This window comes from Cavia porcellus, unplaced genomic scaffold (genome assembly GCF_034190915.1).
Source record: "Cavia porcellus strain 051 isolate PalLab524CR breed Dunkin Hartley unplaced genomic scaffold, mCavPor4.1 scaffold_17, whole genome shotgun sequence".
NCBI lineage: Eukaryota > Metazoa > Chordata > Mammalia > Rodentia > Caviidae > Cavia > Cavia porcellus.
Window position 1 is genome coordinate 72,317,084 of NW_026947500.1, and position 17,212 is coordinate 72,334,295.

The 17,212-nt window shown below is 60.0% G+C and overlaps 1 protein-coding gene across 5 annotated transcripts; it reads left to right on the plus strand.

The window, feature by feature from the left end:
- The first annotated feature begins 5,126 nt into the window (after positions 1 to 5,126).
- Ticam1 (TIR domain containing adaptor molecule 1) lies at positions 5,127 to 11,107 on the plus strand. Of its 5 annotated transcripts, none has more exons than XM_003460929.4 (3): positions 5,127 to 5,436; positions 6,200 to 6,420; positions 8,504 to 11,107. In XM_003460929.4, the coding sequence occupies exon 3, from the start codon at positions 8,640 to 8,642 to the stop codon at positions 10,692 to 10,694; it is 2,055 nt and encodes a 684-aa protein (XP_003460977.1). In that variant the 5' UTR covers positions 5,127 to 5,436; positions 6,200 to 6,420; positions 8,504 to 8,639; the 3' UTR covers positions 10,695 to 11,107. The 5 variants fall into 5 exon arrangements, with proteins under 5 accessions (XP_003460977.1, XP_013001810.1, XP_013001818.1 ...); XM_013146356.2 differs by having other exon boundaries at positions 6,200 to 6,410; XM_013146364.2 differs by having other exon boundaries at positions 6,200 to 6,378.
- The last annotated feature ends 6,105 nt before the right edge of the window (positions 11,108 to 17,212 follow it).

Below are 17,212 nucleotides of genomic sequence, written 5' to 3' on the forward strand. Positions count from 1 at the left end.
GCTGAGCTGTCTGTGTTTTCCTCTGTTCTCGCTGCTAAAACAGAACTAGCTTACAACAGGTGCAGTGACACATGCCTGTCATTCAGCTGCTCAGGAGGCTGAGGCAGGAGGATCGAGAGTTTGAGCCCAGCCTGGACATCCAGGCAATTTAGAAAGACTTGGTGTCAAAATAAAAACTTAAAAGGGGCTGGGATGTGTGAAAGCCCTGGATACATCTCAGGAAGGAAAAAAAACCCAGGAGGACAAATACATCTACCCTCCACCTTCACTGGATAGTCATCCAGTGTGGAGTACTACGCAGCACCAAAAAAGAACAGGCCCAGGGCAGTGTTTGTGCCCACAGTTGAAACTTCTTGGGAGGCTGGGACAGGACTGCTTGCCTCCGGGAGAAAGGAGAAAGCTGTTATTTTCGCCAATGTGGAGGCAGCTCACAGGCAGAACAGTGGGTAAACGAAGCCAGACATGAAGTTGGGTGTGCTGGCACATGCCTGTCATCCCAGCACTCAGGAGGCTGAGGCAGGAGGATCGCTGGGAGGTCAAGACCAGCTTAAACAGTCTTCAGACCCTGTCTCAAAAAGACAAAAAAAAGGGGCTGGGGATTTAGTTCAGTGGCATAAGCACCTGCCTTGCAAGCAGGCAGTTGTGAGTTCGATCCCTGGTACCGATAAAAACGAAAAAGACAAAAAAAAAAAACAACAAAAGAAAAGCCAGACATGAAAGCTTTTACCAGGCTGAAACTTAGTGATCACACTAAGCTAGAAAGCCAGAACTCAGAACAGTTGTTTGTGGGGCCGTGAGCAGGAGGCTGAGGGGCTTCTGGGGGTGTCTTGTTCGATTTGGAGCTGGAGCTGCACCCCAGCTGTTTATATTTATTTCAGTACAAGGTCTTGCCAAGTTGCCCCGGCTGGCTTCCAACTTGAGATCCTCCTGCTCAGCCTCCCAAGCAGCTGGGCTGACAGGTGTTCGCCGCCATGCCCTGCTGAGGACCATTTCTGTCCTCCCCATGCCTCCCTAGGGCCAGGCCCGCTCAGCACACAGTAGGTCTGGGCCACCCTCGAGACAGCGGCTGGGACCTTACGTCTCTGTCCCGCCCACACGCGGCCTCTCCTCAGGACACTGAGACGTGGAGCCTGTGGCCCAGGACGCTGGGGATCTTGGCTAAGAGTCCAGGGTGCCCGCAGCTCTGAGGGAAGCGCCCGGTCTCTTCCCTCTTCCCACCCACGCTGCCTGCCATTTCTGCTTCCTCAATTACCAGATGCAGCAACCCCGCCTGGGCCCGGTCCCGTCCCTGCCCCCAGCCGACACTGAGGACTTTCTTGGCCGTTGCCATGCTGTGAACCTCAAACAGGGATGCCACCTGGTCACCAGGCAAAGTCACCATTGCTCAGTGTGACACACGTGGTGCACACCTGTCATCCCAGTACCAGGGAGGCTGAGGCAGGAGGAGCACCGTGGGGCTACATAGTGAGGCCCTGCCTCAAAAAAACTGATATTTGTTTTATCGGTACCAGGGATTGAACTCACCACCTTGCGCTTACGAGGCAAGTGCTTGACCACTGAGGTAAATCCCTGGCCCCCAAAACTTTTTTAAAAAAAACTTGTCTCCCTCTGCAGTTCAGGCAGGCCTTGAGCTCACTTTGTATCCCAGGATAGTCTCAAACTCAACGATCCTCCTGCCTCAGCCTCCCGAGTGCTGGGACCACAGGCGTGGGCCACCAAGCCTGGCCTGAACCTTTGGTTTTTTTTTGCTTTAATTTTTTGAGACAAGGTCTCACTATGTGGTTCAGGCTGGGCTTGACCTCGCAGTGATCCTCCTGCCTCAGCCTCTTGAGTGCTGGGATTACAGGTATGAACCACAGCTGGTGACCACTTCTGTGTGTCCGGCTCCGTGGTACTGAGTGATCCCCACAGCTGTGTGCCGTCTGCACCGTCCACCACCGCCAGGCCTTTCCATCTCCCCCAGCTGAGCCTCTGTCCCCAGGAAATGCTAACTCCATCTTCTCCCTAGCCAGGGACCATCCTCCTCGTCTCTGTGGATCTGACCATGCTGGGGCCTCCTGGGAGTGGGATCTTGCCATGTGTCCTTCTGTGGCTCAGCTCCCTGAGAAGCACAGCCTCAAGGTCCATCCATGCTGTAGCAGTGCTGGGATTCCCTTTTCATGGCCAAATAATATTCCAGTATGTACGTAGACCACACTGTATCTCTTCACTGGGCATCATAACACTAGCTTGCTTTTTTGGTTTTGAGCCAACATCTCGCTATGTAATCCAGACTGGCAATCATCCTGACTCAAGACTGCCAGGTGCTAGGCTTACAGGCATGAGCCACCAAACTGGGCATTCATCTTTTTAAAAAATTTATACTTGAGACAGGATCTTGCTATGCAGTCAGGCTGGTTGGAAACTCACTCTGAAGTTGAAACTGGCCTTAAACTCTACTGCCTCAGCCTTCCTGGGATTACAGGGATTACAGACAGTGCTGGAGGTCAGGTGTGCAAAGTCACCCAGCTACAGGGTTGTTATGTCGGTCTTCTAGGTTCTTTCAAATCATCTGTTCAAGCTAGGAAGCTGTTTCCCACGAGGGGGAGAAGGCGTGGAGGACCACAGTGCTTTTTGTATCCTACCTACGCTTACCATCTCCCATGGGTGATGAGCTGTGGACATTCTGTAAGGTTATCATGGGCCACCTGGCCGGCAAGGCACATTACTCTGAGTGACAGAGAGACAGGTCACGTAGGTGGCAGGTCTGGTCTTGAGGTCTCCTCAAGTTTTCTCAGGGAGTCGTCACTCGGGGCGTAAGAGCTGGAAGGCCATCACTCAAGTGTCCCACCGGGGTGACTCTGTTGTCTTCTTTGAACCCCTGAGAAGTATTCACTCCGGATTTCACCTCAGGTTGTCATCCCTGGTCTCCCAGGGCCGCAGCCCGGTTCTCCCACGACAGGACCCAGGGGACGGAGAAGCCCCTGTGCTGTGACTCTCCCTGGTTTTCTTCTTTCAAATTCGCACTGGCTATCGGCTGCTGCTCTGGTCAGCTTCTCCGCTGATTCCTGACAGCATGACCCACTCACTGCCTCTCAGAGCTGCTGCTGCTCCATCCATCTCAAACACATCCTTCTTTGTCTTCCTATTGTTCTCTGTGGAATTATTATTTTTGGAGACAGGGTGTCGCTATGCAGCCCAGGCTGGCCCCAAACTCCCGGCGATCCTCCTGCCTCAGCCTGCGGAGTGCTGGGATGCCTGGCGTGCGCCTTGCTGACCTAAGGCTCGCTGCAGGCGCGGAGCTGTGAGGGGCTGCGGGGTAGCGCGGTCCTGGGCCCGCGACCCTGAGGTCCGTTTCCCCTCACCCCCAGCTCGCCGTTTTCTCCCGCGTGCTCCCCCGGCACTTGCTTCTCTTTTCCTGTTTGTCGTGATCATTTTGAGCCCTGTCCCCAGCTCGGGGTCCTCTTTGCCTCCTACTTTCAGGAAAAACTTCAAAAGCTTCCGCTCTCGGTCCTCTCGCCGGCATCTGCCTGGCGCGGTGCCCGCCCTGCACCAGGCCCCAGCTGCTTCCGCTTCCGCTTCCGCTTCCGCTTCCCAAGATGCCAGGCGCGGAGACCGGAAGTGCGAGACCCTCGCCAGAGCTAGGCTGCGGCGGCGACGGCAAGCCTAGTAGGCCATTTTAAAAATAGTCGCTTTTGTTTGTTTTTTAAGACAGTCTGGCTAAATGGACCAGTTCAAATAGATTGACAGGGCTTTCTCACTGAGCATCGCTCCCAATCCTTTTATTTTTGAGACAGGGGGCTCACTAAGTGGCTTAACTGTCTAGGCTGAGCTCGAAATTTCTTCTTATTCCTCCTCCCCCTGCCCCTCCTCTTCCGTTTTTTGTTTTTTGAGCTAGGTCTTGCTCTGTAATTCAGGCTGGCCTTGGTCTCACTATGTAGCCCAGGGTGTCCTAGAACCCCCAGCAATCCTCCTGTCTCAGCCTCCCAGAGCCCCAAAATGACAAGTGTGTGTCACTATGCCCTGGCCAGCAAATAATCTCTGAGCTTCTCCCATCTGATGGAGTGCTATCAAAGGTCCTGATGTGGCCTTTCCAGGAACAGAAATTGAAAATCATATTTTATAATTCCCACTGTACAAATATGGGATCCAAGCTTGGTCTATTCATGTTTTCCCTTTTATTTATTTATTTTTGTCTTTTTGAGACACAAGAGTCTCGCTATGCAGTTCAGGCTGGCCTTGGGCTCACTTTGTAGCCCAGGCTTACATCAAACCCACAGCAATTCTGCTTCAGCCTTCTGAGTACAGGGATCACAGGCATGTGCCACTATGTCTGGCCCTGTGACTTTGTCTTTTTGTTTTGTTTTTGGTGCTGGGAATTGAACTCTGAACTCTGCACTTGCCAGGCAGGGCACTGTGCCACTGAGCCGCGACCCTGGCTCCATCTTTTTCGAGACAGGTTTCACTCTGCAGTGCAGGCTGACCTTGAACTCATTTTGTAACCGGGCTGGTTCTGAGCTGGCAGCGATCCTCCTGGCTCAGCCTCCCTACTGAGATTACAGGCCTGTGCCCCGATGCTCTGCTCTCCCTGTGATGACCTTTTTGTTGGCTTCTTTGTACCCCGGTGGAACTCAGGACCTGGAGCTTGCCAAGCAGGTGCTTAGGCCACTGAGCTACATTCCTGGCCCTCCCTTTGATTTTTAAAAGCCTTGGAAATGCAGCAGTGCTGGTGGTGCACCCCCTTCATCCAAGCAGTCCGTGAGGCTGAGGCAGGAGGACCCCAAGTTCAAGTCCAGTCTGGGCTACTTACTGAGACCCTGGCTGGAAATCAAAAGGGGCTCTGTGCCCGGCCCTGAGTTCAAATTCAGTACCTGAAAAAATAAATTCCAGGGGCCCTGAAGGTATGTGGCCCTGGGTGTCTAACGGTCTGCCTAATCTGGCCCCGGCCTCCCCAAAGTGTGACAAAGTGTGTTAAATGCACCATTGGGGTCCCCAAGTTCCCCAACACCGCTGAGTCTGTAGCCTCCCCACCACCACGGGTCCCCCAGGCCCAGCGTGGCTGGGGGGGCCCCCGGGACTTTCCCCGCCCCGTCCCGCGGTGACCTCAGCGGCTCCTCCCCGCGACGTGGGAGGGCGGCGCCTGCTCCAGGCCACCTCGGCCCGGCAGCGCGATCGGAACCAGAGGAGGGGACTGCGGACCCGGGAGGGGACTGCGCGGGCTGGGGACCGACCAGGGCAGGGCGGGCGCTCCCCACTCTGAACCCCAACACTCTGAGTCGTCTCCAGCACCCCGATTTCCCCCGCACCCCATTCCCCCCGAGAACCCGTCCCGGGCTCGGCGCCCCCCTTTCCCAGGACCCGCCCACCCTGGGAACCCCAGCTCTCCCGGGGTCCTGGTGGTCCGCTCGGCCCTGTCGCCTCTGCCCCGGGACCCCTTCCTTTCTCCTTGCGGACCAGGTAGGTGTTGGGGTGCAGCCCGCGTGGGCTGGGGACCGGGGTCACCGCCCCGCCCGGGTGGGGGTGGGGCCCCAGCCTCCGGAAGAGGCGCAGCTACGCGGGCCCGGGGCGCCTGCGGGGGACCCTGCGGGGGGACACCAGCACGGGGCCGGGGTCAGGCCCAGATCCGGGGGCAGCCGTGGCGTTGCCCCATCTGCCTGCCCGGCCGGAGTTTGCACATAGTATGTGCTCAGGGAACCCGCACAGCAGCCCGGAGCCCGGTTTTCCAGCTTGAGCTCCTCTGAGCCTCCTGTGCCACCTGTCAGAGTGCAGATGGCGCCTGCGAGGCTGAGGCAGGAGGGTCACAAGTTTGAGCCCAGCCTGGGCAGTCCATCAACTTGGTGAGACCCTGAGTCAGAATAACAAATTAAAAAGGGTTGGGGATGGAGCTCAGTGTGAAGGCTCTGGTTTCAACCCCCGTACAAGAAAAAAAAAATCATACAAAATAAAATTCGTCCTGAGCCATAGGGGTGTGGCTGGCTTGGTGTATAGTAGATCAGTAATAAGTTTGTATTGAAACAATGCCCTTCCTGCCTAGTTTGTAGTTTCCTTTTTGAGACAGGGTCTGGCTGTGCAGCTCAGGCCGGCCTTGAGCTCACTCTGTAGTACAGGCTGGTCTCGAACTCAAAACCATCCTCCTGCCTCAGCCTCCCGAGTGCAGGGGTTACGGGGTGCACCCCCACCCCTGGCCCCTTTTGTCTCTTCACAATTTTTTCTATTTTAGTTTGAGGCTGACCTTTGGACTCACTATGCTGACCAGGATGGCTTTGAGCTGGCTGTGATCCTCCTGCCTCCCTCTCCAGTGCCTGATTACAGGTGTCACCGTGCCCTGATTTTAAGCATCATGGGGACTGAGGACTTTGTGCTGTGTCTCCTTGGCACATTTCTTACTAGCCAGAGGGGGTGAGCCGCACATCTACTATGTGCTCATGCTGGTGGGTGCAGGTAAAAATCACAGCCTCGTGAGGGAGGGAGGATTCAGGGGCGGGAAGTGGCCGAGTGCTTACTGTGCACCGGGTACTGCTCTGTCCCGTCGGTTGGCTCAGTTAATATCCAGTGTTTACTAAACACCTCCTATGTGGTGGGCACTGCCCTGAGTGTTGGATTTAGCCGGTCAGCATGTATGAGGCACCCACTGTGTGTCTGGCGCTCTGGACACCAGCCCGGGCTGTTTCCCTGTCCTATCCCTAGAGAGGCGCTCACCACAGGGTGCTGTAGGAGGACCCAGAGCAGGCACTCTGCCCCCAGAGGGAGAGAGGGGGCAGAGCGGGTGGGGCTGCTGGGTGTGTGTCAGCTTGATCCAGCTTCAGAGGTGGTGGGCCAGCGGAGGAGTTCTGGGAAAGGATGTGTCAGGCTGGGGCATGGGAGGTGCAAAGGTCCTGGGGTGGGGTGGGGGTGGGGTGGGCGGTGCTCCGATGTTTTAAGTAGTACAGAGGGGGGAGGAGGAGGGGAGGGTCTCCTTCCTTGACCCGGCCCAGTGCGTCGCAGGGCCCCATCTCGGGCCCAGAGTTTCCTCTCCGCATTATCTCTGGTCAGCTCCTCACCGTCCTTGGGACCCTGTGTGTCACTGCCCACCCGAGGCAGCGCAGTTCCCTCAGCCTGGTCCCTGCTCTGGATCTTGACCTGTCTCCTCCCTCAGCAGCCACCAGGGGCGTCCTGAGCAGGGAGCCCACTCCTGCCTCCTCGCACTCAGCCCTCTATGGCTCCCCGTTTCCTGAGCCAAAGCCCAAGGCCCCTGCAGCTGCCCACGCCCTCCCGCGGGCTCGCCTGGAGCTCTGTGCCCCACATCTTGCCTGACCTCCTCCCTCCTTCTCTTCCTGCGGCGGTGGCCCGGCTGTCGCCTGCTTGGCTTCTTCCCCAAACCCCGCGTGCACGGTTCCTGCGCGTGGTTTTCACTCCCGGGATGACCTGGCACCTCTCTCGTTTCCTCCTGCCCTGCGGGCCTGGGCTCCTGGCTGTGGGAGGCTCCCAGGTCATGGGCGCTCCGCTCTGCTGGGGTGTCCGGGCCCATGGGGCAGCGCAGGGGGCCACAGACGGATGGGAACACCCTCCACCTGCCCCCTCCGGGTTACAAAAGGAGGCGCTGGCGGGGGATTTCGGCACCCTGGAGGCTGAGGCAGGAGGATCCCAAGCTGAAGCCCAGCCTGGGCGATTCGGGAGACCCCACGCGGCCCCACCTGGAGTGATCTAAGGACCCGCCCTGTCCGGGCACCTTGGCCCTCCCTCGGGCCTCCCCACTCCCCATTCCTATCCCCTGAACGTGCTGTGGGCGTCAGGATGCCACACAGCGACCCAAAGCTCCGCTGTTCTGTGTTGGCGTCGAGGAGCCCACGGACCCACTCTGCACCGCTGCAGGGGGCGGGGTGCAGGAATCTGAATTTTTTTCCCCCAATACTGGGCACTGAACCCAGAGCCTCTGCACTGAGCTACATCTTGAGATAGACTCTTGCTAAATTGCCCAGGCTGTGCTTGAATTTGAGATCCTCCTGCCTCAGCCTCCTGCAGTGATGGGTTGAGACTTGTACGTGATCACACTCAGCTGAACTTTTCTTTTTTTTCTTTTTGGTACTAAGAGTCAAATTCACAAGTGCGTGCTTGCAAGGCAGGCGCTTACACCGCTGAGCTAAATCCCCAGCCCCCAACTTTTTTTTAAAGCTGACAAGATTTCTTAAAAATATGCGAATTGAAGCCAGTGCGGTCTGCCCCTTCCAGGCCTCCCCGTCCATCCCATTTAAAGCTGCAGGCACCCGGGCTCTTGCTGCTCTGCACAGCGGTCCAGTTCCCTCTGCCCCCTTCCCCCCCGCAGCCACAGGCCAGGCCGTCCCGGGGTGATTTTTCTGATCACCTGGACAGCTGTCCAGCTCCCACGGCTGGCCCTGCCAGCTCACTTTGTAGCCCAGGCTGGTCTCGAACTCATAGCTAGCGATCCTCCTGCCTCAGCCTCCAGTGCTAAGGTGACAGGCCCGGGCTGCCGCTCCTGGCCTCTGCAGCCTTGGTGCTAAGCTGCTGCTCCTCCTGTCTCCTGCAGGTCCCCCTGGGCCACCCCCCGCGGACCTCGGCACCGTGAATAAGCAGGAGTCACGGGGCGGGCAGGAGACGGCCGTCCGGAACATGTCGCCGCCAGCCCCAGCCTCTGCTGCTCACAGCCGCGCCCTCCCGTGCCCATGGCCCGCCCGGGCCCATCGCTGCCTGGTGCCTTCGACCTCCTAGCTGGCGCCGGGCCGCAGAAGCTGGTCGACCTGCGACACAGGCTGCAGACGGTGCACGAGGGGCAGCCCGGTGCCCCCCTGCTGCACGCGATGGTGCTGCTTCGGCTGGGCCGGGAGGCCGAGGCCCGGATCTCGCTGGACGCCCTGAGAGCCGACGCCGTGGCCCAGCTCGTGGCCCGCCGCTGGGCCGGCATGGACAGCGCGGAGGCCCCCGAGGAGCCCTCGGACGTGTCCTGGGGCCTCGCCCGCCTGTACCACCTGCTGGCCGAGGAGAGCCTGTGCCCAGCCCCCCTGAGGGACGCGGCCTACCAGGCGGCCCTGCAGGCCCTGGGCTCCTGCGGGGACCCGAGGCTGGGCGAGCTGCAGGAGGAGGCCTGGGCCTGCTGCGGGAGGGACGTGCTGGGGGACTCGGGGGGCTGCCAGCCTCTCTGCCCGGGGCAGGGACCCCTGCCACCGTCATTGCCACCACCACCGGGGACGCGGAGCCTCCCGCGCCCCATCGAGGACTGGAGCCGGGGGTGCTCGCTGCGATCCACGGGCAGCCTGGCCTCCCTGGCCAGCGCCCTGGAAATCAGCCAGTCACCCACCGCCGCCTTCCTCAGCCACGTCCGCGCCCCTCAGGGGCCCAGCAAGCTCTGTGAGGCGCCCCCGGGGTCCACCGAGCCCATTCCCGAGGGTGGCCAGGAGTCACAGGAGATGAGCTGGCCCACTTCAGCCGAGATCACGGAGCCCCCGGAGCTGCCGAGCATTCTCACCCCCTCTGGGGACCCCGACTGCCCCGCTGCTCCGGTGGAGTGCACGGACACCTCCACGGCCCCCAAAGCTCTCTCCTTGCCCAATCTGGAACCCAGAGAAAGCCTCCACCCTGTCCAAGACCAGACTGCACCCCCAGCTTCTGCAGAAGACACCACATCCCCAGAGAGCAACCCCAGCCCGCCGGCATCCTCGGCCCCGGAGACCTCCCTGCCTCGGCCTCCTGCTCCTTCCCGGCCCTCCAGCACCTCGGCACCGCCAGCTTCCTCCTGCCCGCCCTGCCCTGTCTCCTTCGAGTCGGAGGCCCCAGAGCACAAGTTCTATAACTTCGTCGTCCTCCACGCCATGGCGGACGAAGACGTGGCCCTGAGGGTCCAGAAGAAGCTGGAGGACCTGGGGGTCCGTGACGGGGCCACGTTCTGCGGGGACTTCCAGGTGCCCGGGCGCGGTGAGCTCCACTGCCTGCAGGACGCCATCGACCACTCGGGCTTCATCATCCTGCTGATGACCCCCAACTTCAGCGGCGCCCTGAGCCTGCACCAGGTCAACCAGGCCCTGACCAGCAGCTTCACGCACCACGGCCGCCAGGACAGCGTCATCCCCTTCCGGCCGCTGGAGAGCCCCTCGGGGTGCCGGTGCCCAGAGGCCTCGGACACCTCGCGCCTGCTCTCGGGCCTCGTGTGGCTGGATGAGGGCTCCCCGATCTTTGCCAAGAAGGTGGCCAACACCTTCAAGGTCCAGAGGCTGTCGGACCGCAGGGCGCACTGGCAGCGGGAGCAGGACGTGCGGGCCCGGCTGCGGGCCAGCCAGCGCCTGGACGCCGAGACACAGCAGGCCGAGGCCTTGCGGGTGGCCCAGGCCGCCTACCAGCACAGCCTGCAGGCCTGGTGGCTGCAGATGGAGCGGCTCCGGGGGGACTTCGGCAGCCACTTGTCGCTCGGGTCTCAGGTGCCCTGTCCGCCTCCGGGGCCCTTGGGGGTGCAGGGGCCGTGGGGAGCCGCGCCGTCCTTCCCAGGCTGGCCCCCAAGTCCTCAGTCACCAGCACCAGCCCCGGGGTACATGGGGACCCCCTCGCCGGGCTTCCCGCAGCCCCCCGCCTTCCCACCCGTCTCCTCCGCATCCCCTCAAGCGCCCCTCATTATCCACCACGCCCAGATGGTGCAGCTGGGGATGAGCAACCACATGTGGAACCAGCGAGGGGCCCCGGCCCCCCAGGAGAGCGCGCGGGAAGGGGAGAGGCCGAGTGACCCGTCCTGACCTCTGGGGACCACGCGGCCATCCCCTCACCGCAGAGCGGGACATTCCCGCTGGGCAGTGGCAGGCGGGGACGCTGACCTCGGAACGCCGTCACTTCTCAGGACAGAGAGGAACCGGGGGCTGGGGAGCCACACCTGTCATCTCAGCCGTCTGGGAGGCCGAGGCAGGAGGGTGGCAGGTTTGAACCCGGAGTGGGTAACTGAGACCGTGTCTCAAAAATAAAAATAAGAAGAGGGCCGGGGATGCAGCTCAGGGTGAGTGTCCCGGGCTCCAGCCCAGCCCCTGCGGGACCAAAAGGGCTGCCAAACCTGGACGGGTGTTCACACAGTCACTCTAATCCCGGGGAGCTGGAGATGGGGGCTACTGGAGGGAACTTGTCTCGTAAATAAATATTTATTGAATGGTGCTTCAAAGCCACAGACCTCTGTTCTGCCTCACCCTAAGGAACACATAGCTCCCTTCGGCCTAAAAACAAAACCAGAAGCCAGCGGCTGCCTCTAGAAGGGGCAGAAGGCGGAAGTTAGTTGCACGTCCTGCTCTAATTTCATTGGTCAGAATGAAGCCATATGACCCGGTTCCTGTTGCAAGGCATGCTGGTAGACGTAGTCTTTTGGAAGGTCAAGCATCTTAACAGGAAGTCTTTTTTTGTTTGAGACAGGATCTCTGGAGTTCAGGCTGGCCTTGAGCTCGCTTTGTAGCCCAGGCTGGTCTTGAACTTGCAGCCGATCCCCTTGCGTCAGCCTCTCTAATGCTGGGGTTACAGGCATGTGTCTCCATGCTTGGCTTGTTTTTGTTGTTGTTGTTGTTGTGGGGTTTTTTGGAGGCAGGCTCTGGCTATGTAGTTCAGGATGGCCCTGAACTCACAGGGATCCTCCTGCCTCAGCCTCTCGAATGGTGAGATTGTAGGCATCCATTACTAGGTCAGCAGGAATCTTTTTTTTTTTTTTTTTTAAATCAGGTCTTGAATTCATGACCTTTCACTTGCCAGGCAGGTGCTGTGCCGCTGAGCCATCTCCCTGCCCCCAGGAGGAATCTTATTTTTGGTCTTTTTTTTTTTTTTTTTTTTAAATCGGTACTGGGGATCGAACTCACAACCGCCTGCTTGCAAGGCAGGTGCTTATGCCGCTGAGCTAAATCCCCAGCCCCAGAAATGTTATTTTTGAGGCTTCAATAATAAACACAATCCCATGCTCCAAATGATCGCCCCAGGGAAGTGGTATGAAATCTGAGCCCATTTTTCAGATGGGTAAAACAGAGGCCCTAAGAAATGAATTGCAGCACTGTCTGTCCTCCAGATTAGAAGTGGGGTGCTCACGATGGAAACATTTCCAGGAAGGAAGGGAAGAGGTTCCTGGAGGGCAGAATCAGACTTTGCCTTGAGCCGAGATCAAATGCCCTTTGCCCCGTTGCCTGCTGTACCCAAGGGCGGGCTTGGCATGAGTCACCTGGCAGCCATGTACTGCTTCCTGCTTCCATCTGTGACTGAGACTGAGTCAGCCCCGGCTCTCACAGTGGCCCTGAAGTGAAACCTGGGGACACAGCCTCTAACTTTTGATTCCGGAGTGTGATGGCGTGACCAGCATTTATTGAGCAGCTACTGTGTGCCCAGGCACTGGGTGGGGACAAAAAGCGTTTTGATTCACCCTCTGCGGTCAGGCTGGAGGGGAAGTGGCAATGGGAAAGAAGTCACCAAAACGGGGCTGGGGATTTAGCTCAGCAGCATAAGCCCCTGCCTTGCAAGCAGGCAGTCGTGAGTTCAATCCCTGGTACCAATAAAAAGGAAAAAGACAAAAAAAAAAAAAAGTCACCAAAACAAGGATGTTATGGGAGCTCACAAGTCTGCAGGATGTTGGAAGGAACAGGCGGGGACAGGTGACAGGCAGAGGGACCTTAGTGTGGTGTGGGTGGGTGGTGGAATTGGAGCCAAGATCCGGTGGAAGAGGAAGAGTTGGCTATGGAAGAGACAAGCAAAGGCCCTGGGGCAGCATGGAGCAGGAGCCCGAGTGGCTGGAGCAGAAGGAGGAGGGGCAGAGAGTGAGCAGGGATGATAAGGGGCCGAGTGGGCTGTGCAGGGCCCTGTGGGCTGCAGGGAGGACTTGGGCTTTGTCCTGGGGAGGCAGGAGCTGTGGAGGGCTGAGCACAGACCTGTGATCCTCCTGCTTCAGCCTCCCCAGTGATGGGGTCACTGGACTCTGTGAACTGAAGATTTCCCATCACACTGCACGCCCTGAGCATAGAGGGCAGACATCTTCAGCTAACTGAATGTCTCAGAACCCAGCACGAACCAGGGCACAAGGTCACTGCTCAGGAAGTGACCATTCTTCGGGCCGGCCATTATTGAGCACCTGCTGTGTGAAGGAGACAGCCATGGTCTGCAGGTATGGGGCGATCGGGGCTGTGACCCTTGATCATCGGGATGGGATGAGAGAAAGGTTCTGCTCTGCGAGGAGGGAAGAGTTGAGAGTCGAGGCTTCCTGCGGGGATGCGCGCCTGCAATCCCAGCAGCCAGGAGGCTGAGGCAGGAGGATCTTGTAAAGTTCCAGGCCAGCCCGGTTGGTGTTCTAGCATCAGCGACCGGGCCTGTGCCTGGCGCCCCCTGGCGGCCGCCCGCCCACCCCGCAGATCCGCGCGGCCCGGGCAGGGGAGGGCTGAGCCGAGCGCTGCAGCCAGGGAGGCCTAGAGAAAGCGGGCAGGGAGAGGCTGAGAACCCCCTTCTTCATGGACTAGCGCAAGCCGATTCTCTCGGGAGGGAGGCGGCGGCCGGCAGCCAGGGGCTCTGGGGTACCCCGGCCGGGAGGGGCCCTTGGGGTTTTCTCGGGGATTTTACCCACCTCGTCCCACCTTCCAGCCCAGGACGTGGGGCTTTGTGTAAGCCACAAGCACGCTCGGAGGCTGAGGCAGGAGGATGGAGAGAGACTGAAAAGCGCCGGCCACGGAGCTCAGTGCTCGGCAGCCCGGCACCCTGGTGGCACTGCCCAGTCGCCCCAGCCGAACTCGGAGGTCAGCGTGACCTGTGGTGGACCTTGGCAGGGAAGCGAAAGCCCGGCTGGGGCAGGAGGAAGTCGCAGCCGCTGCCCGCGCCCCCTGGCTGTGTCCACGCAAAGGCGGGTTGTCAGGGGTTTCCTTCCTGCAGGTTCTGCTCCGGAGTGGAACCCAGTGCAGCCTCCGAGACAAACAAACGCTGCAGGGATGGCGGGCTCAGGGGCACTGGTGGCCGTGTGTCCTCAGGATGGGTGGTGACTGCTGCACCCTCCAGGCCTCGCCCCTGTCCAGCCACACGGCCTCCTCAGTGTGCCTCTGTCCCGCCCCAGGACCTTTACACAGGCTGCAGCCTCCACCCGCAGCACTGTTCCCTCAGAAGGCTCCACGGCTCCCTCCTTTTTTCCTGTAATGGGGGTTCTCTGGGCACCCGACTTAAGAGTCACTTAAAATCACACCCAGTGGAGTCTCTTACAGCCTCCCAATTCCTGCCTGCAGCCGAATGCCTCTGCTCTAACCAAGCTGTCCGCCCTCACGCAGCCCACCTGTGCCGCTCTGCTCTGCAGCGTCAGCGTCTCGGCCCAGAGCCATGTGAGAGTAGCTGTGCTCCTGCTCGGGGATTTTGGAAGAATGAGGCTGGCCTCATACTGGACAGCAGCCCCTCAGCCAGCCACCTGGCCTGTTACGACACCCCTCACACCCCTGGGGTGGCCATGGGTCTGAGCCACATGCAGAGCGGGCCACCGTGAAAGGCTGCTGGGCTGCCTGACAGGTTGCGGTGGTCGGGGGGGGGGGCACCTGTAGTCCTGGTACTCGGGAGGCTGAGGCAGGAGGATCCTTTGAGTTCAAGACCATCCTGGGCAACACAGTGAGCTCAAGGTCAGCCTGAACTGCAGAGCGAGACCCTGCCTCAAAAAGACCACCACCAGGGGCTGGGGATTTAGCTCAGCGGCATAAGTGCCTGTCTGGCAAGCGCAAAGCTGTGAGTTTGATCCCCGGCACCAAATCAATCAATCAATCAATCAATCAATCAATCAATCCACCCATCGGGTTGCCCGGGGCTGCCCTGTGTTCCGTGGCGGTTAGCAATTTGGAATAAACATTATCCATCCATCCGTCACTAACGCCGCCCCATCAGCCTTTTAATTTATTTATGCATTTTTGTCCTCTTGAGACAGGCTCTCCCTGCGCAGCTCAGGCTGGTCTCGAACTCGCAGTGATCCTCCTGCCTCAGCCTCCCGAGTGCTGGGACTACGGGCTTGCGCCATCTCGCTAGGCTGTTTTTTCCTTTCAAACAGCCCCCGACCCTGTCCCCTTCTGCAGCTGGCTGATCCCCCGTCACCCACCCGCTCCATCTTGTTGGGGTGCACAGCGAGCCCCACTTATGCCAGCGTGGCTCCCTCGGGTTTCGGGGGCATAACAGGTGGGTAGAGCGTGAGGTCCTGGGTGGGAGATGTGGGTGCTGGGAGTCCCGTGGGGCAAACCTCCGGCGGCGGTGGGAGGGCGTGGGGGGCCTCTCAGGGGTCAGCGGGGTCAGCGGGGCGCAGGACTCCAGGTCCCAAGCCCGAGGCTGCAGTGCGCAGACATCACCAGCAGGGGGCGCCGCGGACGGCGGTTCCAGCCCTCCGAGTCCTGGCAGGGTAAGCGGCTCGCTCTCCGGATCCCGCACGTCAGGGACCAGGAAAAGGGTCCCACTCGTTCCACGCCAAAGCCGCCTCCCTGCTGCAACCTCGGCCTGCCGATCCCAGCCACCCATTTTTGCTGTTTTTATTTTGAAATTTTTAAATATTAATTTTTTAGAGCTAACGTCTCGCTATGCATTTCGGGCTGGCCTTCAGCTCACTACGTAGCCCTGGCTGACCTGAGGTCCTCCTGCTTCAGCCTCCCCAGTGCTGCGAGAACAGATGTGCGCTGCCATGCTCGGATGATCCCAACCATTTAGACCCCACGCATAAGCCACCATGGTGCTCTCTCACTGTTAGAAAAGGGGAAACCAAGTCAGGCGTGGTCTGCTTGTTAGTGTCTCCCAAGGTCACAGCCGGGCTGGAGGTGCCGCGGGTCTGTGTGGTGGTCATTGGAACCTTGTGGGCCCCCATCCCAGTGGGGCCTGGAACCCAGAGAGGGCAAAGACCCGGCCTGAGGTCACACAGCCAGTCTCCTTTCCTGGGACACACAGCGCCTCCTGCGGCCTGGGGCTCGCCTGGCTCACAGAGGCCACCCCTGGGTGTCCTGGGCAGGGATCTTTTATTTTTAACCTGTGCCACAGCCGCGGCCTTATTATAGCCGCGGTGTCGAGTTTCGGAGGGAGGCGAAGGGTGTTTTCCTCTCCCGAGGAGGTGCCCGGCGGTGCCCTTGGGGAGCCCCGCCAGAGCCCGTGTCCCTGTCCTCTCAGCTCGCCCTGCCCCTCTCCTGGGCCACACAGACCCTGGCCGGAGATCCGATTCCAAACCCTGGTCCCCCTTAGGGTCTTTATTTCCCATTGCGTGTCACTTAATACCTTTCTTTAAAGAGGCTGCCAGCCAGTGTCCTGGTGCCCGTCTAAAATCCCATCCCTGGGGGAGGCTGAGGCAGGAGGGTCACAGTGGGATTCTGGCCTGGGCTGCACAGCGCCTTAGTGAAGCCCTGTCTGCAAATCTATAAAGAGCTGGGGATGGAGGAGCGGAGGGGGACTGACAGACCGGAGAGAACCTCAGGACAGAGCGCCCCGGGGGTCCGGGAGGGGACCCCGAAGGCCTCCGCGCGGGGGTGACTCCAGTTACGTTTGGCCAGACGCGGTTGCAGCCCGGGCCCAGGCGGCTCTGAGCCAAAGGCCAGCGCGTCTCCGGCAGCCCTGGCGAGGTGTGGCCGTGGAGTGGGTGCTCCCCGCTGCCCCCGGGGTCCCGCGACCTGTCGTGGTCACCGCTGCTCGGGTGCCTCGATTTCCCCACTCAGGCTCCTGCGGGCCTCTGCTCCCACCAGCTCTGCCGGGAGGGCATGGATACCATGCGCCAGCTGTCCTGGGGGTCACCTCCCCGTCCATGTCCCTGTCCCCATCCAGGGCCGGGTGACTCAGCGGGGCTATCACTATCCGCGGCCTGGAACGCGCCCTCCGCGATCGCCTGGCAGCGGAGACACCCCGGCCCCTCCCTGGCCTCGGCCGGACCTAGAGCGAGCCGCACCCCAGCCTGCTCCTTGGTTCTTCTCCTCCTTCGGCTTTTGTTCTTGTGAGACAGCGTCACCGTGCAGCTCAGCTGGCCTCCAACTAGCGGCGACCCTCCTGCCTCAGCCTCCCGCGGGCTCAGGTGCCAGGCTGAGCCACCCGGGCCGCCCGTCTTTTCTGGGCCTGGGTCCGACTTACCGAGGAGTCGGCATCCTGCTGCGCAGTCGCGCGACCTCTGGGAGGCGAGTTTCTCCCCTGGTGACCCGCAGGTGCCAACTTCAATGTAAATTCCTTTCTACACGAGCCATGTGCCTTATTTTACTTCCGGACATGGTCCCGTTAAGTTGCCCAGGCCGGGCCCAAGTCTGTGATCCTCCTGCCTCAGCCTCCTGCCTAGCTG

Coding starts and splice junctions, on each gene's coding strand:
- Ticam1 (XM_003460929.4), top strand. CDS start 8,640: ATGGCCCGCCCGGGCCCATCGCTGCCTGGTGCCTTCGACCTCCTAGCT.